The 25,723-nt window shown below is 46.6% G+C and overlaps 1 protein-coding gene across 1 annotated transcript; it reads left to right on the forward strand.

Moving 5' to 3' along the window:
* Nucleotides 1-1,636: 1,636 nt before the first annotated feature.
* Nucleotides 1,637-7,875, forward strand: LOC123448177 (suppressor of mec-8 and unc-52 protein homolog 2). The gene is made up of 11 exons (XM_045124986.1): nt 1,637-1,951; nt 2,491-2,631; nt 2,732-2,781; nt 3,825-3,939; nt 4,903-4,951; nt 5,039-5,131; nt 5,388-5,456; nt 5,530-5,653; nt 6,284-6,645; nt 6,858-7,244; nt 7,329-7,875. The coding sequence occupies exons 1-11, from the start codon at nt 1,896-1,898 to the stop codon at nt 7,593-7,595; spliced, it is 1,713 nt and encodes a 570-aa protein (XP_044980921.1). The 5' UTR covers nt 1,637-1,895; the 3' UTR covers nt 7,596-7,875.
* Nucleotides 7,876-25,723: the final 17,848 nt, after the last annotated feature.

The following is a 25,723-nucleotide window of genomic DNA, read 5'->3' on the forward strand; positions in this document are numbered from 1 at the left end:
CCCTACCCTTCCTCCTCCTCGCCCTCCACATAGCTTTGCGAAGCCCTATGAGAGTTGCCACGTAGCTCCACCGTCACCATGCCGTCGTGCTGCCGGAGCTCTCCCTCAACCTCTCCTCCCTCCTTGATGGATCAAGGCGTTGGAGACGTCACCGGGCTGCACGTGTGTTGTACGCGGAGGCACCGACGTTCGGTGCATAGATCGGAATCCACCGCGATCTGAATCGCTGCGAGTACGACTCCATCAACCGCGTTCTAGCAATGCTTCCGCTTAGCGATCTTCAAAGGTATGAAGATGCTCTACCCCTTTGCTCGTTGCTGGTTTCTCCATAGATAGATCCTTGCATGGCGTAGGATTTTTTTTGGAATTACTACGATCCCCAACACCATTCACAAAAGATCACCAATGGATATCTAGAAAATCGCCAAAGTTCACATAATGGACATAAACGATGGACAAGTTTAAACTACATTACTAAAAACTTGAAATTAAAGTGGAGACAACGAATCTTCATCACTTCCTTGCGGTCCCTTTGCCCTTCTAGTCGACGATGGAACTGTAGGCATCGATGACTTGTGGTGGATCATCTGAGTCATCGGATGAGGCGAAGTGGTCGCCGTCGTCGTCGGACGAGGAGTCAAAGAGGACGATGAGCCCTTTGAATGATTGAACGACCATGCCTTCTGTCGCTTGAACTTCGCCACTCGAGCCGCCTCCCTCGCCGCCTTTGCCACTTTGCGCACCTTAATGGCAAGCTGAAGAGCCTTGGTGTACTTCCGACGAAGCCACGAGCGTCCGTCTCCGCCGGTCGCTCATCCTCGTCGGGCTTCGCCGGCAACCCGCGACGACGGTGCATGGATTGCTTCGTTGTCCTCCCCTTGCCCGTTGCTTCTCGCGGAGGGAGGCACACGCCTCCAATTCCGACGTGCTTGTCCAGGCCGGCAGGGCGGGCACATGCACCCATCGCCTACCCCTTGCGGGGCAGCGATCGGCGAGGGTAGAGGACAACGTAGGGGCGGTGTGGATTGCTTAGCCCTCGCTGAGTTGCGCACGGGTGGGGAGGGCCAGCTCCAGCGTTCGCCCTGCACCGGCGAGGGAGAGACAAGGCGGCAAATCCGAAACTGTCCTGTGTCCACCTTGGACCTCTTGAGGGCAATGCGAAGAACCAACTCCTCGTCGACATTGAGGTCGGAGTCGGAGCGGCTACCGGCGCTCGGCATGTTCGCCGGAGTCGTTGGAGTGGATCGGAATCGGAGTATGAAAAGAAGGAAAGACGGAACGAGCACAAAGTGAATTGAGCTAGATTTATGGACCGAGGGGTTTTGTGGAGACGGAGTAGGGTCGGGTGGGTTGGACTGACGTGACGGCCACATCCAATATCCATCCTATATTTAAGCTGAATATGAGGGATGCGAGACATTCGAGACGTTTGAGGCCGATTTAAGACGTTGGAATGATTTTTTTATTGATCAGTGATCGGGTCATCCGTCCGGACATTTGAGACGGGTCCGGCTGTATATGCGTTGACCAGTCTCACTGACCTGTGATAAATCTCACCTTTTTCTTTTCACTTTGCTCAGAAAACGTGCACCGTTGGATGGCATCGCCCCTTTACCGTCCTGGCCCAGATCGACCACAGACCCGAGGAGCTCCGAGTATCCGCCCATCCCGGCCACTCTCGTCCGAACCCGACTGTCTACGCCGCCGCCGCCGGAGCTCCTGTCCGCCGCCCGCTAACTCAGCGCAAACTCCAGTATCATTATAAACCCGAGGTAGCAGGCACCAACCACCACCTCGCATCCCGTGCCCCCCCTCCCCCTCGTGGAAACCCCTCGTCCCCGTGCTAGGGTTGCAGCCGTAGCCCTCCGGCGTTTGTTTCCCAGGACACAGGGAAGATGTCGTCGACGCAGAAGAAGAAGAGCAACTATAAGGAGAAGATGGCGCGGCGAAAGTGAGTCCCGCATACCTGTCAATCTGCACCTTTTTGTTTTCGATTTCTTCTAATAGCATGGTTAGTGATGTACTGATGTTTATTTCATGTGGCTTGCGAATTTGAATGACGTTTATCACCTAGTGGACATAACTGGGGCGATGGTTCTGGTACTAATTTGAGGGAAAATTACATAAACATAGTAATCCTGCTCATCAGATTATCGCTGTAAGCATGTTTCATGAGCTGCTGCTGCTGCTGCAGCAGCAGAACCACGATTAAATGGCGATAGTGCTGAACAAATGGAGTCCTGCAAATCCCTGGGACTCAATAGTCTCCCACAACTCTGGGGGGCTGTGGTTAGTGTTCATTACTTAGACCATGGTGGCCATGCTGTCATACTCGCATAATTCAAACATTTTCTTTGTCTTTCCATGTACCAGTTTTTGGAATCTGAAATCATGAAGAAACAGGAAATTTCATGATAAATTAGATACGTGCTCAACTACCTCAAACATATCTTTCTTGCTCACCTAATTCTCATTGATTTCCTCATGAAGAGAGGAGAACAAAAAAGAAGAACCAGAGACACCAAGGTACCGAGATCGTGCGAAGGAGCGTCGTGAAGATCAAAACCCTGACTATGAACCTACAGAGCTTGGTTCGTTTCATGCTGTGGCACCTCCTGGAGCAGATTTGAGGTAATAGACCCCATCATTAACATGTCTCCTGCAAACATCCTGTGCTCAATTTATCATATTGTTCTTCTATATTTAAGTTCTGCAATTGTTTGCATTACAGGCTAGAAGATGCCCAAAAGATTTCAATTGAGAAAAGCAAATACCTTGGAGGTTGGTAACTTGGTATTTATTTATCTTGATAACAAGCATCTTCTGCTGTCTTTTTATGTGTGTTTCCTCTTGCACTCAATAAATGCATGCACATGAGTGCAAGGATATGCATGAGGTGTCTGAGTTGTGATAATTTTGCTTCAGACTTCTAATGTAAATGAGAAGCGATAAAAAATTCCTTATGTCTGTAAACCTGTCACAGCCAGTACAGGCAGCTTTGGCTTGTAGCCTCGCCGCCGGCTAGCCATGGTAGGATGCAGCTGTGTCTAGAATAGCATGCACATAGGAGAGGGGCGCTAGGGGTAGGACAGAATCATGAGATAGATGACTGATTGATAATTCTATTGCTTGCCCTTTTGTTTGACCACGATCCTCTCCTTATAAACTAGTTACAACCATGAGACAGACTTAGACTAAACTCCAGTGCTTTCCTAATTAAACTCTTTTCCTAACGTAATGCAGACCCCAAACATAAAAGCCAAACTACTACCTAATTAATGCCTGCAGAAGCTTGCTGCTATCCTGGACGGACATGCCTCTTAAGTGCAATCCAACCATGACATAACCTGCCATGGTTTTGCAAGTTCTATTTCTGAATGAAGTATGAAGAGCGAAATCTGCATGCGGTGAACAAAAAAAAGAAAAGAAATCTGCATGATGATTGATTGATCTGGTCAATCAGTTATGTGCAGTCATCAAAATTGTGTTATGTGCAGTCATCAAAATTGTGGAACCAGCCTTTATCTGTTTCATTTTAACGTGCAGTCGTCAAGAGGCTAGTTTTGCTTCCCTGAATAGAATTATTTTGACATGTGATTCTCTAAGCATACATGTATTTTCTAGTGAGAAAAAGATCTGATTTGTGAACTTAATCCTCTTTATTCTTTAATTGAAAAGAAAGGTGATTAATTTAGGACATACTTTCGTAGGTAACATGATATGTTGTTTAGGAAATGGTAGTTTAGATATCTGATGCTCAATTTTGTATTTCTTTGGTACTACATTATGATTAATGTGCCATTCCCACTTTATGCTCTTAATAGGTGATCTGGAGCATACTCATTTGGTCAAAGGGTTGGATTTTGCTCTACTAAACAAAGTACGTAGTGAAATTGACAAGAAGCCTGATGCAGAGGATGGGAAGGATGCCAAGGCGAGGTACTTGCAACCACAGTATAATTTTAGCACTACAACACTACTTTAACACTGAATAGGGATTTTATGAAAATTGCTATATTTTAATGCACATTAAGGATCCTGTAAATATGCCAACAAGAGTGCTGTCACTTGCATAACTTTCATTTGAATGAAAAGTGAACTAATAATAACTAAGTTGAATTCAGTACGGAAGAACAAACTGGACAACCTCCTGTAGCTCTTTGTTGGATTTTGACATGATCTTCAGAGAGAAGAGAGGCCAAATACCCTCCTGTTGGGATCTTGGACAAGAGTTTCTTATGATGAATGCAGTTTCCAGTATCTGTTAGAAATGTACATTTTGTCTTGACTTATGAGAGACCAATGCAGTTTCCTATTTCTTGTGTGTGTGTGTGTGTGTGTGAGAGAGAGAGAGAGAGAGGGAGAGGGAGGGGGAGGGGGAGAGGGGGAGGGGGAGGGGGAGAGGGAGAGGGAGAGGGAGGGAGGGAGAGGGGGAGAGGGAGAGGGAGAGGGAGAGGGAGAGAGAGGGAGGGAGGGAGGGAGAGAGAGACCAAACTAAACTTGTCCTATCTCTGCCTCTCTGTTAATGGATAATCTGCTAGCAGAGCTTAAGCTAAACCTAAGAGGGGACCAAGGTAGTGAAACAAACACTCATTTTGGTATGCTAAACATGTACACATTACCAAGGACCTTTCCACGGATAGGATGGGCCAGTACCCTCCTGGCCTATATGAAGCTCCACCAGTGTCTGCTGCGGCTCTTCATAATATTTTACCAACCTAGTTCCTGAACCAGTCACCAGCATCACCTTGTGCCAGAATAAAACAAAATATAGTGTATCCCTGGAATTTTTGAACTGAAAAAGTAGGGCTGAACCCTCTGAAGTATGATGTTATGCCCTTCCTCTATATCTCTTTAGTACGTTGGGAGCATTTTTACATTATTTTTCATTTCCTTTTTCAGGGAAACAAAAGAAGACCGAGCAGTCTCATTCCGCACTGCAATTGCAAAGGTATAATTCATTTTGTTTATCTGTGTAACTTGCACACAATCTATGTAACATAAAATGGATACTGATTGACATTTTCATTGATTGCAGTCTGTCTACCAGTGGACTGTAAAGCAACAACAAAGCATGATAAAGGCGAATGACATGTTTCTTCCTGGCCGGATGGCATTTATTTACAATATGGTATTGTCTTTAAAATTTCTCGTGATGGTGTTTTCGTGTGCTTAATTACGTAATGATGATGATTATACACATCTCACTTGTAGGAATAGTGACCATACCGTGTACACTGTAATCTCTTTCCTGTTTTCCTTTAGAGGAATGATCGCACTTCCTACAGTAGGCTTGATGAGAATTTCTTGTTTATTGAAGTGTTCAGTACTTTAATATAGTTCAGTATACGCAATGTGCGGTTAATCATTTTTCTTGTTCCAACCAGGAGGATGGACTTAACAGTGATATTCCAACGACTCTTCACAGGAGTAAAGCTGATTGCCCTGTCCCAGAGGTACTGGAACAGTAACCATGTCACTGTTTTTGTAACTGTTTTTTTGGCTCAGACAGTCATCTTGTTTCTACAGGAAATGGTCACTGTCAGCGTGGATGGCTCTGTACTTGACAGGATTGCCAAAATCATGTCATACCTTAGACTTGGATCATCAGGGAAGGTCTTGAAGAAGAAGAAAAAGGAGAGGGATACAAAAGGTATGTGCTTCAAAACGGAAGTGATTCTTCTATCATAGTAGAGGATGTTAGAGTGAGACCGAAGAACAGGATTACAGGAATGCTTTCTTTATTAATGCGTGAGAAAACACGCTAGAGTAAAAAAAAATAGATTAAGGAGAAATGTTGGATGAGTGTTTATATTCTCACGGACGTAAAGAAGTCTGGCCTTTGTTTGGCTTTATTAATTTAAAGCGGGGCGCCCATTGTGCCTTTTATCTAAAGAAAACATCGAAAGGTAAGATTAATACTCCCTCCGTCCCAAAATAAGTGTCGCTGATTTAGTACAAGTACAACAAACTTGTACTAAATCAGCGACACTTATTTTTGGGACAGAGGAAGTACTTAAGATGATTTAGTTTTAATTCAATTGTTCTTACAAACTTCTGTGAAGATTTAACTTCTGGTCCTTGTATTATGTATATTAATCTTGGTTTTGTTCAATGCAGATTGATTTCAGTAGTTAAATTAGTATTGGTTATACTTATATGCTATATACCCCTTACTATCTTAGTATTTCCGTCATCACAAACTAATCAATTGGCTTAAATCATTTGTGATATACGATGTTACTATAATTTCTGTACTATTATTTTGTTTTTTATATTACAGGGAAGAATAATTTGGCAGGCGGTGTTTACAACGAGACAGTAAGACCTGCCCAAAGTGATGGTTCTGTTCAGAAATACCACTCAGAAAAAGATATGCTACCACCTCCACCCCCACCCCCACGAAAGAGTAACTTCAGTGAAAAGGAGAAACATTCTGTCCCTGTTGCTAGAGCAGATGACGATGACATATTCATTGGAGATGGAGTTGACTATGCTGTTCCTAACAAGGAAATGAGCCAGAGCCCCATCTCTGAGGATATGGATGAATCCCCACGTATCCATCAGAACCAGTCCAATTTGAATGAACCTGTGTATGGTCCTATTCAACCATCTGAACCTGCTCAAGCTTGGCAACAGCCAATGGTAATTTTATTTTTATGTTCAGCAACATCAGTTGAAGTGAGTATACGTAGTGTTTGAATGATGCAGGTTGATTGTTTAGCGGAAGAGTGAATATTTATTATTATCAGTCTACATTTCGAGTGCTAGAAAACTAGCTGTTATAGTTTAGGAAACAAAAAGTCTGTTTTACTTTTTACTCAGATGCACTGAAGGTTTATCTCTTGTGATGTTAGGATGGTTATGATGCTATTCAAGCCCAAATGGCAGCTGCTGGATACCAAGGCGAGTGGTCAGGCTATCAGTATGCTGAACAGCAGCTGGCTTATCCAGAACAGTACATGCAACAGGGTACTCTGGGATACGATGTATTGGTTGACCCAAATATATCCCAGGATCCAAAGTTGATGACTCAAGCAGACAAGGATAAGGGTCTAGGTTCTGTCTTCAAGCGTGATGATGACAGGCTTAAGCAGCTGAGGGAAAAAGATGCGCGGGAGAAAGACCCAAATTTTATTTCAGATAGTTACTCTGAGTGTTATCCTGGTTATCAGGGTTATAATCAAGAGATAGCAGGGAGTGACGATGAAGATGATTTGTCAAAGATGGATATGGGTGGACGGGTAAGTGAAATTGTTACCCTTGCTTATTTGAATTCCTATCCTTGGTGCCATGGTTGTATGCTCACCATGACAATCCCTGAGCAGGCGAAGGGCCGTCTTCACCGGTGGGACTTTGAGACGGAAGAAGAGTGGGCGAAATACAATGATCAGAAGGAAGCCATGCCAAAGGCGGCATTCCAGTTTGGGGTGAAGATGCAGGATGGCAGGAAGACCAGGAAGCAGAACAAGGATCAGAAGCTCAGCAACGACCTCAACAAGATCAACAAGATCCTGGCGAGGAAAAAGGGTGATAAAGACGGAGAAGGGCATTACGATGACGATCTACCCAGCGGGAAGAAACAGCGAGCTTGATCTAACTGGTCATCCATTGTTTTCCCGTCTGTCTTGTTAGAACCGAGAAACAGCCATGCTTTTGTGAGCTGAAACGATTAGATCTGTCGCTCAGTGCTGTTTTATGTATGCACCTGTATTTTCATTTTTTATGGAAATCAGTCTTGCATGGCATTCGTTGTAGAATATGTAAAGCAGATGGTCCCATCTAGTCAGGTCAGGCAAAAGTACAAGATATGCCATGAGAAGCCATGTAAAAATGTGGGAAACGATTATAATCTGCTGCTCTTGTCTTTGAAAAGGACGTTTCGTTTCAATGGGATGCTTTTGGTTGCTCGCATTAGGTCCGCGTGGGCAGTTTTTGACATGTTTGGTTGTCTAGTCTGTATTCAAGTCTTGGCCCGTACGAATCTTAAAACAGTGCTTAGCTAGGCCTGTTAGGAACGTTCGAATCGGTAGTTTTTAGCGAGTCAGGCTTGAGCGATGTAGGGGAGGGGAACGTTGCGTTGTGCAGCTGCAGGCGGGGGAGATGGCGAGTCTCTGAAAAGTCTCTGAAAAAGTGGCAGGATGAATTTGAGTCACCGCCCGCCGTTTCAATTGCCCTATTATAACCGGCGTGACAAAACTCATGCCACCGTTTCCCCCTTTTCAAGCTTTTCCTCCTGCGCAGATCCACTTTGACGGCGATGTAAGCGACACAACTACTACGGCGACCGGTTGACTGCAGCGGTGGATCGACTACTCTTCTTCGACGTGCGAGGCACCTCCTTCGGGGCTCCTCCGATGGCGTTTGTAAGTTCAATCACCCCTCCCCTCTACTAGTTCTAGCTAGACCTGTCGATGCGGTAGGGTTAGATCTTCTGTTCTGTTTGACTGTGATGTTGTAGTAGCTCATTGTGATGGATTTGAAGCATGCTAGGGGTTGTTAACGGGTCAGCAAGCATTGATAGCTAATGGTCATGGATGGACTGGTAGTATGTTTAGATTTATGGTATGATGGTGTGCAAGTGTTGAACAAGATCATCCATGTGTCCATGATTAGTGTTGTGTTTTATTGTGTTGACTTGTGGTATGCTTTGATGGATTTGGTAGTGTTGTCTTGAACAAGACCATCCATGTGTGCATGTGTTACTGCTAGTTTGATATGCCCATGTTTACTGCTAGTTACTACTGCCCATGTGTAGTGTGTTCTGGTGTTGATGATGCTTATGTTTGTAGGAGATGGGCACACAAGAGTTTAGTCAGGCCATCATGCTATCCGAGAGCTAGTTCCCGGTGTCCTACGCCGAGAAATCCCAGTCTACCATCGACGAGATGCCTCCCGATTCAGACGTTTTCAAGGTGCCGACTATAGTTCCTCCATTTGTGCTGGCTCAGCCCAATGTTGTTGCTCATGCCGCTGCTCAAAAGGCAGTCGCAAAGGAGAGGAAGAATGGCAGGGGAACATTATGAAATGGCAGTCGTTCCTCTCCACTTTCGTGCTTAACAAGATGTGTGAGATCATAGATAATGGAGTGAGGACTCACAAGGGCTTCAAGGAGGTGCACTTGAATGTTGTTCGAGTTTTGTGGACAAGAGGTCACCTCGACCCAGGTCTACAACCACCCAAGGAAGTGGAGAGCGAGGTGGATCACCGCATCCAAGCTCAGAGACCCGAGCGATGCTTCATGGGATGAGGATACCTGCTCGGTCCTTTTGGATTCAGAGCACTACCAAGGCCACATTGTGGTTAGCTCACAACCCATGCCATTCTAACTAACCAACTCTGTAAGCCTATGAACCATTGCCATACTAACTAACCACTCTGCCCTGTTTCTTTCTTAGGCTCACCCAAGGACACATGGTTTCTCAACACACCTATCCAGAACTACCATCAGATGCAACATATCTTCTTCTTCGGCCTGGCAACCGGCAAGCATGCCATGGGCTATGGTTAGTCACTGGGTTTGTCGATGCCCGAGTATTCAGACACCCAGGAGTCAGACACCATCAATGTTGATGCTCCTGAGAAGATGATGAGCATGTTCCTGTGGTTGATAGGAAGAGGAAGCTGGCGGGCTTCATGGAGGAGGAGCTGAGCGTCTTCAACAACATGACTCCGGTAGTGAAGGAGGTGGCCACCACCATCAGGGAGAGCAAGACGGTCGGCGTCGACCCTGAGCTCTACGACGCTGTCATGGAGCAAGATGACTTCAGCTGAGAGGCTCTCATGGTGGATCTTAGCCACCTTCTCGACAGCAAAGCCCAGCGTGTTGGGTTTGTTCCCATGGGAGACGCCCACATTATGCTCTGGCTGAGGACCCGGCTGGGCAAGCACTACTACTAGTGCTGCTTCTACTGGTGGCGACGCCGTACATGATCGTCGACGATAATGGTGACAAGGACGAAGATGCCGATGATGACGTATATTTGTGTAGTTAGGGTTGAAAACAATCCCATGGTCTGTATATTTCAGTGAGGTGGTATATACTAACCCCGCACGGTGATCACGAGTTTGCGATGGTAGGATTACACCCTCTTTTGGATGTGGTGTAGGATGACACCAAAGTAGTGGCAGGTTGAACTTGCTATGCAGTATGATCATGCATGCTTACTAATGCTCTTCTCCTTCATTGCTTGTGTGCTTCATTGCTTGTTCCTGGAGTGCTCCATTGCTTGATGTTTGTCTGTTTCATTGCTTGGTGCTTCAAGTTATTGCTCATTTGCATTGCTAGGGAAAGTGGTATGCGGTGTTCATCGGGAGGGCTCCAAGGGTTTATAGTTCATGGGAAGGTTGCAACCAACAAGTTTCAGGGTACAACGGCAACATCCATAGAGGGTTTAGGACTAGGCAGGTGGCAGAAAATGCTAACTCTAAGTTTGTCCAAGAGCAGGCACGCAACAAGGTTTAGGTTAGCAAGGTGGATCATTAGTTTGGACTGAAGAGCTTCACCATCTTCATCCAGTTCATCGCCATTGCAGTGCTGTGACGTTGGTGTGCTCGGTGTGATCATGTGTAAGGTGTATTAGTAGTGGGTAACCTCAGCAAGTAAGATACAAGGTGAGCACAACTCTATACTCGTATGCAACCAAACGACGTGCACTCATATGACCATATACAGTGCGAGCAACCGAACGCAGTGCGTAGAGGCATCACTATGATGCAGGAAGAGTATATGCATGCAACCAATAAATATACATATATTAGTTTTTTTGTGTGTATATGCTCAACTAGACGCTAGCGAAACAAGTATGTAAAATGCCTAAAAGCAGTGCGAGCAACAAAACGCATGCCTCATTTCTCCTTCCTCCCAGCCGACCCGATTCGGTACTTCTCATTAACTACTCTCTGTGTTCCTAAATATAGGTCTTTTTAGAGATTTTACTAGGGGACTATATACGGAGCGAAACGAGTGAACCTACACTCTAAAATATGTCTATATACATCCGTATTTAATACTCTAGTGGAACCTGTATAAAGACTTATATTTAGGAACGCAGGGAGTATTTGGCTATGCTCCGATGCTTCAGATCATAAACTACGAGTATGGTCTCTGCTCCTTTTAATGATCTGTATTTTAGTTTAAACATGACAAAACTACAAACACAATGCTTTTTTTGTGGGTAGCCAGGTCGGTGGGTGCCCTTTTCTATGAACATGTTGTAACGGCTTATGCTCAGGTTTTTGTTAGTTAACCGAGCAATTCTCTTCGACCTTTTTAATGAGTCGGGCCTAAGGGTCCGTGTTTAAAAACCCCAGATACAATGCTTCAGATCATAGATCCAACAAATTACAAGGTAATTCTTGCAATTACAAATTGCAGCAAAACTTCCCATAATGGTCTCCTTTGTGGTAACCCATCTTTGCTACGCAAAAATACCACCAATGCTTTAGTAAAGCAACTAGTCAAATTGAAGCAGCAACACTATGATTTATGCACCAAACTTAACAACCTTCATAAATTTCAGAAAAGGATGAGGAGTGGTTGTAGGGTAGCGTAGCATAAATTCAAAATCTTTCCTACGCATATTCATATCTTCCTATGGAGAGACCAGCAACGAGAGAGGGGTGAGTGCATCTTCATACCTTTGAAGATCGCTAAGCGGAAGCGTTGCTAGAACACGGTTGATGGAGTCGTACTCGCGGCGATTCAGATCGCGGTGTGATTCCGATCTAGTGCCGAACCACGACACCTCCGCGTTCAACACACGTGCAGCCTGGTGACGTCTCCCGCACCTTGATCCAGCAAGGAGGAGGGAGAGGTTGGGGAAGATCTCCGGCAGCACGACGGCATGGTGTCGATGGAGAGACGAGGTCTCCCGGCAGGGCTTCGCCAAGCACCGTGGGAGAGGAGGAAGGAGGGGGGCAGGGCTCCGCCGAGGGAGAGGGAAAACCGTGTGCAAAACAGCCCCAAAACCCCCACTATATATAGGAGGAGGGGAGGGGGTGCCACCCCTAGGGTTCCCACCATAGGTGGTGCGGCAGCCCACCCAGATGGGAGGTGCGGCGGCCAGGGCAGGAGGAGGGGGTGGCGCACCCCTAGGTGGGCCTTAGGCCCACCAGCGCCTAGGGTTTCTCCCCCTCTCCACCTCCTGCGCCTTGGGCCTCCTTGTGGGAGGCGCACCAGCCCACTTTGGGCTGGTTGCCCTCCCTCTTTTGGCCTCTCCTGGTGGACCCCCGGGACCATTTCCGGTGGTCCCGGTGGTCCCGGTACATTACCTGTGACACCCGAAACATTTCCGGTGTCCAAAACCATCCATCCTATATATCAATCTTTACCTCCGGACCATTCCGGAGCTCCTCGTGACGTCCGGAATCTCATCCGGGACTCGGAACAACTTTCGGTAACCTCGTATAACAATTCCCTATAACCCTAGCGTCATCGAACCTTAAGTGTGTAGACCCTACGGGTTCGGGAGACAGGCAGACATGACCGACACACCTCTCCGGCCAATAACCATCAGCGGGGTCTGGATACCCATGGTGGTTCCCACTTGCTCCACGATGATCTCATCGGATGAACCACGATGTCAAGGATTCAATCAATCCCGTATACAATTCCCTTTGTCTGTCGGTATAGAACTTCCCTGAGATTCGATCGTCGGTATACCTATACCTTGTTCAATCTCGTTACCGGTAAGTCTCTTTACTCGTTCCGTAGCACGTCATCATGTGACTAACTCCTTAGTCACATTGAGCTCATGATGATGTTCTACCGAGTGGGCCCAGAGATACCTCTCCGTCACGCGGAGTGACAAATCCAAATCTCGATTCGTACCAACCTAACAGACACTTTCAGAGGTACCCGTAGTGCATCTTTATAGTCACCCAGTTACGTTGTGACGTTTGATACACCCAAAGCACTCCTACGGTATCCGGGAGTTGCACAATCTCACGGTCGAAGGAAAAGACACTTGACATTAGAAAATCTTTAGCATACGAACAATACGATCTAGTGCTATGTTTAGGATTGGGTCTTGTCCATCACATCATTCTCCCAATGATGTGATCCCGTTATCAATGACATCTAATGCCCAAGACCAGGAAACCATGATCATCTATTGACTAACGAGCTAGCCAACTAGAGGCTTGCTAGGGACACATTGTGATCTATTTATTCACACATGTATTACTGTTTCCTGTTAATACAATTATAGCATGAACAATAGACGATTATCATGAACAGGGAAATATGATAATAACCATTTTATTATTGCCTCTAGGGCATATTTCCTACAGTGGTGAGTGTTGAATGGTACTTGGGCCGGTGATGACCACCTCAAAGTACAGGTCATCAAACCACAAGATTTTCAGTAGAACATAAAAACTCCAACGTCATAATAGATCGCACCAACAAAGGCAACAAAAAAATCAGCACAAACTCATTAGATTCCTACCGTGCAAGCTTTTGCGTTAGTGCTCTTCTTTCTTGTTGCATCGTGGTGGCGTTGGACTGAGGTTTGCTCTCCGGGTGTCGCCATGTCGTCATTCAGGTGAGCACGAGTGACCACATACATGGTGGTGTTCGAGCATGCTTGGCGGTGGCGGTAATCAGTGCCCCCTCCCCCCGGTCCACCAGGACCGACTAGGGACACAGGCGCGGGCGCTTTCTACTGTGGAGGTGCTGATCCAAACTCGGTGGCTGATGTCGGGCTAGGAGTGAAAGGTATTACCTTTCACTCTCACTACTGTGGTTGGGTGCTTGTGACGTGGATGGTCGGCGGTGCCTAGGGGCATGGATGTCGGGGCGGCGGTGCAATGACTAAGATGCAATCCTTTCCTATTTAGGGGGCGATGCCCCAAAATGGAAAGAAGTGCATCTATGCGTTTCGCAAGCAAGATAAACATAGCACATACATAATTTAAGAATGAAAAATAGGGAATCGTTTATGTAGTGCCCCAAGTGTAAAGCTTTCCCTTTTTGTAACCTTCCATGTGGGACCACCTTGACTTTGTCATGAGAGCTATCTATGCATGTATGATTTCATGTGTCACCTTGTGTTCTTCTTTTGCATGCATGCATCCATGTCATACCATCCTTGACATACCTTATGATGCTATGTCTTGATATGATTGCATGTGATCTTGCTAGGTGTGAGTTATGTGATCTTGTGATTTCATGCTTGTGTGGCTTGAGTGGAGTGGTGCATGTGATAGTAAGTACTTAGGTTTCAAACCATCTCCACCCCTCCTCTCTATTTCTCCTATGTCAAGATTCCCCTCTCCCTTCCCTCTTTTAAAAATGCCCATGGTTTAGCAGGTTTTGTGTGGGATATGGAGTGGTGTGTTGGATATTTTTAAAACATGTTTTGAGGGGCATATAATTACAAAACAGACCAACTAAATTCTGTTTTGTAAAATATTTACGTGCTCCTAAACCCTTGTTTCTATTTTTACTAATTAGGGTTAGATTTTACATGTCCAATGCAAGTGCCATTTTTATTTTAGCACTTGTAGTTTATCTTGGACTTTTCTTTTTCTCTCTGTTATTTCTGTTAACATGAAATAGCTTAGGTTGTTTTTTTCTTCCTTATGTGGCGCCTAAGGTGGGCTTTCTCCCCCTGGCGGCCCATTCCTCTCTTTCTCTCGCTGCAACACCTCTTCCTGGCCCGTAACTCCTCGCTCTGGCAGCCCAGCTAGCGGCGCGTCTTCTTCTTCCCCGACGTCACGCTCGTACGATCAACGCTCCACCACTGATCTCCCTTCCCCTTGATCTGGTGGATCCAAGCGTGCCTCCCGAGGTTATTTAAGCGACCGGCCCTCCTCCCCGCAACCCTAGGGCGCCGTTTTTCCCTCCCCTCGCCCCTCGCGCCGTCAAGGCAGTACCCCACATGCCGCCATGAGGGGAGCTCGATGATCTCGTAGCGGCAATAGGAGACGACTTCTCGCCCCGTCAGCAGTGCCAGGAGGACACGGTGGCCGAGGAGGCCGCGTTTCCGCAGCCACCCGTCGACATCCTCGACGCCCTCGACGTCCGCTTCTTCCCCGGCCGGCTACCTCCTCTGCATCGGCTCGCTCCCCCTCCTTCCTCTCCGTTCGTTCCCGTAGGTGAGCCGAGGTGAGCTGCTGTACCTTTTCTTCGCCCCCCCTCTCGGCGTAGCATGCATAGGAGAGGAGTGACCGACGCCCTGCCGGAGTAGACGGTAGACCACGGCGTCCTTGCAGCAGCAGCTCCGGTGCAGTGACATGGCGCCAAGCGGGCACCTTTTCCCGTGCTTAGAGCGAAAACGGAACCCCTGGGTTCCCCGCGTCCCCCGCCGAGGCTTCTTCCTGCCGTAGATGGTCGTGAGAGGCGCTTCCAGCTCCCTCTGGTTCGGTCGCCGGCGGGACGCCTCGTAGCAGCAGAGAGGCCTTCTTCTGTTTTCACAACGAGGATGTGCCAGTCGTCGAGCCGTAGCATAGTGGTAGTGGAACGTGTGCCTGATGAGGAGGGCGTGGGTTTGAGTCCCCCCCTCGGCACTGTCTTTTGTTTGCTTGTTTTTCGGTTCAGAGGGCTTCAGGGAAGCCTTACCCTGCTTATTCCATCTCCTTTGTCAACAACAGTAGCAGCAACGCAGTGGATGTGTGTGGTGTGTTGCACCAGGGGCTCTGGGGTTCGAATCCCACAGAGACCCAATTTTTTCCCTTTTCTTTCTTTCTGATTTGTTATGTTTTCCCTTGCTTTGTTTGCTACTTTATGCCTAGATCAATGGGGAACAAATGCCCTTATATATTTTTACTTCCCTGTTGTTTGATGGAGGAGTGAGAGAGAGCATGTATGTAGGGTTCATGTGTGTTAGGGTAGGTGTGTAGATTTATGTGTGTGTGAGTGTGTGCTTGAGGGTGAGTGTGTGTGCAAGTGTGTGTGTGACCCTACACACATGCTTGTGCAATTGCACAAGCCCTTGAGTTTAAGCTTTGTGTGGAAGTAGGTTTGTGCATGTGTGTGTAAGGTGTTGCACACACATGTGGTGGTGCTAGTGTAGGTGTGCATGTGTGTGCAAGTGGCATATGCATGTGTTAGCATCCTTTTGTTATGCTAGCATGTGTAAGTGGTGTGGTTTCTACTAGATGACATGCATATGGGTATATTTGAGTGTGTGGTGAAAACAGCCCCATTGCAACTTGTGCTCCTCCTCATGTTTATATGAAAGAGGGCATGAGGCGTGTATAAGAGCTATGAGGCTTAGTGAGTAGCATTTGTGTTGTTGATGTGCATGACACAAACATGGGGTTCAAACCCCCATGTCACTTTGTTATTGTGCACATGAACCCAACCTTGTAGTCGTTGTCTTAGTAGGATACCTTATGGAGTTGACATATTCAGTTTTGTTGCAAGTTTGATCTTTGATTCCATGGAATAGGTGGAGCCCAAGGGCATGAGTTTTTGTGTGATAGTAGTAGGGGTTTTGCTCTACACTATAGTGGTGTCAATTATCACTTGGTGTAATGTGTGTGCAAACTATGCCTAGACAAAGTGGGCATGTGGCTGAAAAATTCCAGATTAGTGAACTCTGAAATTTCACTAAGTCTGGGATTCTGGAAACATTTGCGTCTCCTATAGATGAGGATGTGCTGGTCATTCTGTTGAGAACTAGCCTTAGTTCAGTGCTAGGATTTTGAACCTGGTAAGTTTGTGAAGCTCCCTGTAAAATTTCAAATCATTTGGAGTCCAGTAGGTTGTGTTTTGATTGCTGTCAAAAAGCTTCAGAACAGAGACAGAAACTCAGGTGCAGGAATTTTCACTAAGTCCCTGAGATCTGATGGTTTTGGGAAAGTTTGTGGCCTTGTATCTTCTAGAGTTTAATTACTTTTGCTGTGATTATTGCTGGTGCTTGTAGTGTTCTTGGTTGGCTACAGCCAAATATATTATTTGTCATGTTTGAAGACCTGTAGCTATGTTGCATGCAGCTCCCAAAGAGCTAAGATGCAGATTATGGCAGCTTATGTAGTTTTGTCATTTTGGTCAATGTGTGTGCTTAGTTGATGTTGTGGTGTTCTTCCTTGCTCCAATCCATTCATGTTGGGTTGTTATAGGTCTTGGCAACCTGGGAATACCAGATTTGTGCCAATTGTGAGTGTGGTGTTGATACTTCCACGTAGAGCTTCATATCTTGTTCCGTTGATTCCCGTTGATCCGTAGCTCCGTTTGCAATGTTCTTTATATGGTTTTGCACCGTTTTCACGAGACGCATCTGTTCATGTCATTCTCATGCATGTCAAAATAGCTTAGAGTACAGTTCTGTCCAGAAACTTGCAGTAGTTTATTTTGCTTGTGCTAGTGATAGAAATAGTGGTGCATGCTCAATTTTCATCTCATGCATCATGTGATTGTTGCATCTTGTGGTGCTGCTGTTCATTGGCTGTTATTCTTATGTTCGGTAGCACCAGGATCGGAGAACGAATACGTGGAGTCAGGAGAGTACGTGCAGGACGAACCAGAACCATTCCAAGCTGAGGATATCACAGGCAAGATGATATGACCTTGATTCCATCTCTAGACTTGTTATGTTAGTTTCGATTCCATGTCATATTGCTCGCTGCCTACCACTGAAATTAAATTGCCTCTACTTATGCCATGAGCCCAAACGCCACTCTCCTTCCTAGCAAACTTGTGTGGCTAAGTAGGCTTGCTCAGCTACTAATGTTAGCATTGATAGTTGGAGGTGGTTTTGACTCATGTGACAAACATGAGCTTGATATCATTATCTTTAATTCTGTTATTTAATTAATGCACCTATATACTTGGTAAATTATGGGAGGCCTAGCCTTTTGCTGGGTGCTTTGTTCCGTTATTGCCGCCTTAGTTACCGGTTACCGGTGTTTGATTCCATAATGGTCGCTCCTAACACGTTCGAGGTTGTTATGGGGACCCCCTTGATAAATCGCGTAGTGCTAAGGCTTGTCCGGCAGGACCCAACATTGGTGTTAATTTGCTAATCACTTAATAATAAACTGCATAGGGAATAGCTACCCTGAGGATTCTAATCAACAACCCGGGCCAGTGCTCCTCATGAGTGTTGGTCCAAACTAGAGTCGTGTGCGGGGCCAACCCGGGGCAACTCGGGAGATGTCTATCAGGCCACTGTACGCTGTGCTCATCCGGCGTGTCCTGAGACTGAGATACACGGCTCTTATCAGGGTCGTCGACACGTCGGGAGGTCCTACTAGCCTTGCCTTACCTAAGCGGTATATCTTGCGTATAGGAATCCCAGTGAAGCTTTGGGTTCCCCCAGAGTTGAGGTTTTCCGCTAAGGAATCCGACGAGATCACGAGATTCGTGATAGAGGATGCCTTTGCGGCCTGTGTTCGTTTGTGATGGACTAGTTGGAGCACCCCTGCAGGGTTTAATCTTTCGGAAAGCCGTGCCCGCGGTTATGTGGCAACTTGGAATATTTTGTTAACATACGGTATTAGAGAACTTAAACATAAACTAATAAAACTGCCATCTGTGTGCGTAACCGTGACTGTCCCTTCGAAGATCTCTCTTCGGTCGGGAACACGGTGGGGTTATGAATGCCGTAGGTAGGTGTTCAGGATCACTTAGTGATCAAGTAATCCCGACCGCTAGCGTAGACCACCTTCCCTTCTACTTTGCGTAAGTTAGCCACTTACTCAAGCATAGGATGCTGCAGCCTGATACACTTCTCCCTTACCCTCCCAATAACATGACTAGTTCTGGCACCAAGGTCTTAGATTGCTGAGTCCCCGTGGCTCACGGATTCCTACGAAACTCCCAGCAGGTACAGGTACCCCAGAGACAGATGATCCCGATGGCACCCAGCTGGCGTGGTAGTACGACGAGGAGACAGACCGCCTCTACGTGAACTATCCAGAGGACTGAGGCGTGGTCGTGATCATGGGCCTGCAACAGGGTAGCATAGCATTTTCCATGTTTTGTAGTCCGTAACGGAACTACCTTGTTTGTATCTGTGTTGTACTCTGAGTTATTAATAAGAATACAGTTGAATCCCGAATTGTCTACTTGTATTATTATTTGTGCTATGTTGCTTGCTTGCGAAACGCTTAGATGCGCTTCTTTCCTATTCGGGGCCTCGACCCCCAGATCGGAAAGGACCGCATCTTGGTCGTTACAAGTTGGTATCAGAGCTTTACGACCATAGGAGCCTTTGTGTGATCGTACTTGGCCGAGTCGAGTCTAAAAAATGTTTTGAGTCATAGTTATATCGGAGAGTAGGATTCTTTTTTCTCCTCTTCTATGCTCTGGTGAGGTTCCCGTCTTAGGATATCTTTAACTCTACTCCTTTTCTCGCTCAATTTTTTTTAGGATCACGCGGGTATTTGTGAAATCTATATGATTTCGATGTGATGGAATCATGTCCTGGTGCCTCCTATCTGCTCTAAGTATCAGGGGAGTTGAGCTCCAGGGATTATCGCGCACATCGCCATCATTCAGATTTCTGAGTATCTAAGAATGGAGGGTGTTCGTTATTGCTTCAATACGGGTAGTGGTGAGATAACCCCGATGTCCCCAGTACTGGTGTAGATTGTTCGGGGGTATTACCACACTTTGTATCGTAGTGATCACGAGGATCCGTTGTAGATGAAGGTCAGAGATGTTGGTTGTGTGTTGAAGGATGTGATACTGGTGATGGGTTAGTTTAGGAGTTGTGTGAAATACTCCTTGTATCCGTGTACCTGATTGCATGACCAGTTATTTCGGGAATTCATAGGTGGGATATCTAGTAGTATCTTATAGGACTATCTTCTTACAGACGCTTGATTGAGGATTGAGAATTCTCGGTCATATGTTTGTCCCGAGAAATTCTAGCTCACACTTGTTTGCAGTGGTCCTTATCGGAGTTTTGTCGTCTGTTACTTTGAGGATGCACTCTTGCTTTGTTGTTCGAGTGTAATGCTAAATTCTATTCAGATATTCTGTCTTTTGATTCAGCAATATCTTCAATTATTCTGTGGACTAATATGCTGTCCGTCTTCAGGATGGCTCCACCGACTCGTCAGACCCGAGCGCGTGAGGATATGCCGCCTCCACCTCCTCCTCCTCCGCCGCCGCCGCCTCCTCCTGCAGAGGCCTGGCAGGCGATGATGGTAGCTACTAATGCAAACACGCAGATGCTGTTGCAGTTGATCCAGGAGAGAGCCAATCATCAGCAGGGCAATTTCCAGCAGGGTGGCAATCACTTCGCCAGTCTGAGTCAGTTCCTGTCAAACCAGCCTAAGACGTTCACTTCTTGCGACCAGCCGTTTGATGCGGAAGATTGGATCCGTGATATGAACAAGAATTTCGAGTGTAGCAATGTGCGTCCGGAGGACTATGTCAAGTTTGCAACGTTCCAGTTGAAGGGGCAGGCTTCTATTTGGTGGCAGCAGCTTAAGGACTCCAGAGGTGGCAGGGTGATGTCTTGGGACGAGTTTTGTCGTGACTTCAGGTCCCACTACATTCCTTCCAGTTTTGTTGAGGAGATGCGTGAGAAGTTCAGGCGTTTGAAGCAGGGCAGCAATTCTGTGTACAAGTACAATGTCGAGTTCCACGAGGTGGCCCATTACGCGTTGCAGGATGTCCCGGATCAGAAGAGCAAGATCTATCAGTTCAGGGGTGGCTTAAAGGAGGATTTGCAGTTAGCACTTGCTTTGCACGATCCTGAGGAGTTTGACAAGTTCTACAACTTAGCTCTCCGAGCAGAGGCAGCCTTGCTTAGGGTGGAGAACTCCAAGAAGCACTTCAGAGATTCCAGCTCTTCCTCGACTCAGGTGGTTCAGAAGCAACAGAGGTTTTGGGTTTCTCCTCCTCCTCCTCGGCACTCACAGCAGCCGAAGCACTCAGGTGGACGTGGTTCTTCCCACCCACCCAACCCTGGCTTCCAGCAGAGATACCAGCATCAGAAGCAAGGGCCTCCTCAGATTCAGTTCCGGCAGCCAGCAGATGTCACTTGTCACAAATGTGGGCAGAAGGTTCACTATGCCAACAAATGCACTTCTCAGCTCCGTCTGCCACCTCCTCCTCCAGGTAAACCTCCAAGAAACGCTCTTGTCAAGTTCAACCCCAGATCAGCTCGAGTCAACATGGTGAATGCAGCCGAAGCAGACAACTCCTCTAATGTGATCATGGGTAACCTCCTCGTCAATGATTTTCCTGCTAAAGTCTTGTTCGATTCTGGTGCATCACACTGCTTCATGTCCCGTCCTTTCTTTGATAAGCATGAGTTTGTCTGTCAAGATTTGGTTAAGCCTATGTCCATAGTGTCTCCGGGGAAATTGATGAATTACAATTGTCTGGTTCCGGATGTTTCTATCAAGATGGACAGTTATTCTTTTCTGGCCTCTCCGTATGTCTTGGGCAAGTCCGACATTGATTTGATCCTTGGTATGGACTAGTTGGCCATGAACAAGGCATCAATTGATTGTGAAGCTAAAGAAGTGAAACTTACCCACTCTTCAGAGGATGTGATTATATTCGCGGCGCGCGATGACACAATCCGCTTGTTCTCCTTGAATGAAAAGGGTGAGATCAATCCCATTGAGCAAGTTCTAGTAGTCTGCGAATATCAAGACGTGTTTCCTGAAGAGTTCCCAGGCATGCCTCCGCACCATGAAGTTGAGTTCGTCATTGAGCTTGAGCTAGGCACAGAGCCAGTGTGCAAACGGCCGTACAAGCTTTCCGAAAGATTAAACCCTGCAGGGGTGCTCCAACTAGTCCATCACAAAAGTTCACGGGCCGCAAAGTAATCCTCTATCACGAATCTCGTGATCTCGTCGGATTCCTTAGAGGAAAACCTCAACTCTGGGGAGAACCAAAGCTTCACCGGGATTCCTATACGCAATATATATCGCTAAGGTAAGACAAGACTAGCAGGACCTCCCAACGTGTCGACGACCCCGATAAGAGCCGTGTATCTCAGTCTCAGGACACGCCGGATAAGCAAAGCGTACGGTGGCGAGAGAAATCTCCCGAGTTGCCCCGGGATGGCCCAGCACGGTGCTCTAGTTTGGACCAACACTCATGAGGAGCACTGGCCCGGGTTGTTGATTAAATCCTCGGGGTAGCTATTCCCTATGCAAATTATTATTAGGTGATTAGCAAATTAAAACCAATGTTGGGTCGTGCCGGACAAGTCTTAACACTACACGGTTTATCAAGGGGGTCCCCATAACAACCCCGAACGTGTTAGGAGCGAACGGTTATGGAATCAAACACCGGTAGCCGGAAACTAAGGCGACAATAACGGAACAAATCACCCGGCAAAAGTCTAGGCCTTCCATCATTTACCAACTATATAGGTGCATTAAATTAAATAGCAGCTAAAACATAATGATATCAAATACTCATGTTATCACATGAGACAGCTCGCACCTGCAACTACCAAAGCTATCATTAAAAGCTGAGCATGCAACTTAGCCAAACAAAATTAGCTAGGTGGGGAAGGTGTTTGGGTTTCATGGCAATATCAGGAGGCAATTATATCAAGTGGTAGGCAGCGAGCATATATCGAAGGAAACGTGAATCTAAGCATAACAAAGCTAGATACGGTATTAAGGTCACGGTCAACTTGCCTGTAATGTCTTCAGCTTGGAACTGCTCTTGTTCGTCTTGCATGTACTCTCCCGAATCTACGTACTCGCTCTCCGATCCCGGTGCTACCCAAGATAAAAATAACAGCCAATGAACAACAACACAACATGATGCAACAAACACATGATGCATGAGATGAGAATGAAGCATGCATCTCTAATCTAGTCACTTGCATATGCATGAGAAGAGAAGATAAACTTCTGTACAGAACTTCAAACTAAGCTATCTTGACATGCATGAAGATGACACGAAAAGGTGCATCACGAGAAAATGATGCAAAAACATATAAAGAACGTTGAGAACGGAGCTACGGATCAACCGGAAACTACGAAACAAGATATGGAGTCCTACGGATCAATTCCACCACATGCACACTCCAATGGCACACTTCCGGTATTCCCAGGTTACCACATGATCAAACAAACAATTATAGGTGGGTGGTGCAAATAAACTCACACCACCATCAATACTATCACAAGCTTCAAAACAAGAAAACTATGCAATCTGTCCTAAAGAGCATCATAGTAGTTTGTGAGCAACATGCAAAGCACCTACAGCCACCCAAATGTGCCAAACAAGATATGTGGCAAAAGCTATTCAAAATCTCTACAAGCATGAGTAAGAAGATAATACAAAGGAGTTACACACAGAAAGATCTACAAAGTGCTAACCTGGACAAAAATAACAGATTTCAGGGACTTAGTGAAAATCTTAGATTCTCACCAGCTGTTTACGCTCTGAAGCATTTTGACAGCCTCCAAAACAATATCTACAAGAAGCACAAGCACACATACACACACACATGGATACATACACCTACATAAGCACACACCACATACAAAACTTGCCTACCACCCACACATGCACACAAGCAAAATAAAGATGAAAATCTACGGATCTGAGGCATGAACACCTCAACTTGCTGCTCAAGCAAGGTATGAAGTATCTAATATGAAAACAGCAACAAACAACAAAAATAAAATAAAAGGGGGCAGAGGGATTCGAACCCAAGCCCTCCTGTGCACAGCCACACACTACTACCACTACGCTATCACCTGTGGGCTCGACAAAGAGGGGAGAGCTACTAAGGAATGTCTTCCCTGTTCTGCTACTATACCAGAAAACAGAAAACAAAAAGGTGTGCTGTAGGGGCTCAAACCCACGACCTGCACGAAGACAAAACCCATTGCTACCACTCTGCTAGACGTGCAGAAGTTAACAGAGAGGGGGGCTTTGCTCTTTTGAGCAACCCCCTCTGGATCTGCTACAGCTCGACGGTGGCCAGAACAGGGGAGGGTCACCGCCGGCGCTACAATCTAAATTGATCTACGGCTAGTCGCTGGGAGGAAGATGGAATCCCCACGGATCCATTTCACCAGTAAACTCGTCGAGAGATGCCCTACAACTACTCCTCCATGAGCACAGTGGCGCCGACGACAGAGAGAAACTACGGCGGCGCTGGTACGGCCCTACGCGATACCTGCCGACAGGGGAATGGGGAGGAGTCCTACTGCTCACCCACTGGTCGAGGAGGCCGTGTCTGACGGAGAGGAAGAAGGGGTCATCGAGGAAGAAGCCGCTGTGGAGGGAGTCGTCGAAGCAGAAGGGGTCGTCTTCGAAGTAGTGGAAGTAGAGGCGATCGTCGTCGTCTAGCTGCGGGAACGGGCTCCCCTGGGGTCCCGCGTGCTCTTGGATCGCTTGGAGAGGAAGAAGGGGTACGCTGTCGATGGCGACGAGCTCATCAGGGATCGTCCATGGCAGAGGAGGAGCTCGCCTACCTTCTGTCAATCCACGGAGAGGGAGGAGGAAGTGGAAAGGAGGTGGCGGCGGCTTGGAGGAAACCTAGCCAGGGCACACACGCCAAGGAATATATAGGGGGCGAGGGATTCGCCTCGACGTTCGTGAGCCACGGCGTCGGCCTCTTTGTCTCGCTCTCTCTCTGAAAGACTGACGGAAAGGAGCGGGAGGAGGAAGACGGCGTCAACAAGGGAACGGGGAATGGGCTACCCGCGAGAGAAGGCTACTGGGCCAGCGAGGAGGAGTAAGCCCACTCGGTGGCGCGAGGTAAGAAAGAAAAACCACTGGGTTTTTCTATTTAAAAACAAAGCCAGCAAACAAATAAACTCCTAGATAATCTATGGCTCCAAAAATAAAAAGTAAAAATGCCCCTGGTCATAAGGAGACTATGACCTATTTAAATAAAATGAATATAGGAATTTTGGAGCTAAGAAATATTTACAAAACAGAATCATATAATCTGTTTTGTGAATACTTACCCCCCTTAACCATAGTTTTAAAACACCTAAGACCATGCACCACATGCACCAGAAATTACTCTAAATGATAAACATTTTTCAAACAGGGATTGAGCAAGCAAAACTTGAACTAAGAAAATAAGGAGGGCGAGGTTTAGTTGAAACCTAGCTTTTGAATAAAAGGCAAAGTTTGGAAGCCACTCATGTACATCACTTCACACCACTTGCACTCATCACTCCACACACATAAGATCAACATGACAACAACAACATGGATGGCATGAATGATATGGATGCATGATGCAAAGGAATACAAAGCATGAGCACATGAAATAACACATGAAATATATCTCACAAAGCAAAGACATCATGGACCCACACCTGAAGGTTCCAAATATGGCTATGTTACACTTGGGGCATTACAAACTCTCCCACACTACAAAAAGATCTCGTCCCGAGATCTAGGACTGAAAGAACTCTGGGAATTCGGAACGGAGGTGATCCTCGCGTTTCCAAGTGGCCTCTTTATCGGAATGATGTGACCACTCCACCTTGAGAAACTTGATTGACTTGTTGCGGGTCTTGCGCTCAGTCGTCTCGAGAACCGCAACTGGATGCTCACGATAGGATAGGTCGGGTTGATGGTCGATATCTTGAAGATGAACTATGCGCTCGGGAGTCTTGAAGCATCTCCGGAGCTGAGAGACATGGAACACGTCATGCACATTTGCAAAGTTGGAAGGGAGCTTGATGACCCACAAGTATAGGGGATCAATCGTAGTCCTTTCGATAAGTAAGAGTGTCAAACCCAACAAGGAGCAGAAGGCTCTGATAAACAGTTTTCAGCAAGGTAATAACTGCAAGCACTGAAAGTAGCGGTAAC

Source organism: Hordeum vulgare, chromosome 4H, assembly GCF_904849725.1.
Source record: "Hordeum vulgare subsp. vulgare chromosome 4H, MorexV3_pseudomolecules_assembly, whole genome shotgun sequence".
Lineage (NCBI taxonomy): Eukaryota > Viridiplantae > Streptophyta > Magnoliopsida > Poales > Poaceae > Hordeum > Hordeum vulgare.

Bases quoted from the DNA above. Each gene is read 5' to 3' on its own strand.
- LOC123448177 (XM_045124986.1), top strand. From the start codon at position 1,896: ATGTCGTCGACGCAGAAGAAGAAGAGCAACTATAAGGAGAAGATGGCG. The intron at 2,782-3,824 runs GTTGGTAACTTG...TGCTCTTAATAG, and splicing joins GAAAAGCAAATACCTTGGAG to GTGATCTGGAGCATACTCAT. The intron at 4,952-5,038 runs GTATAATTCATT...CATTGATTGCAG, and splicing joins TCCGCACTGCAATTGCAAAG to TCTGTCTACCAGTGGACTGT.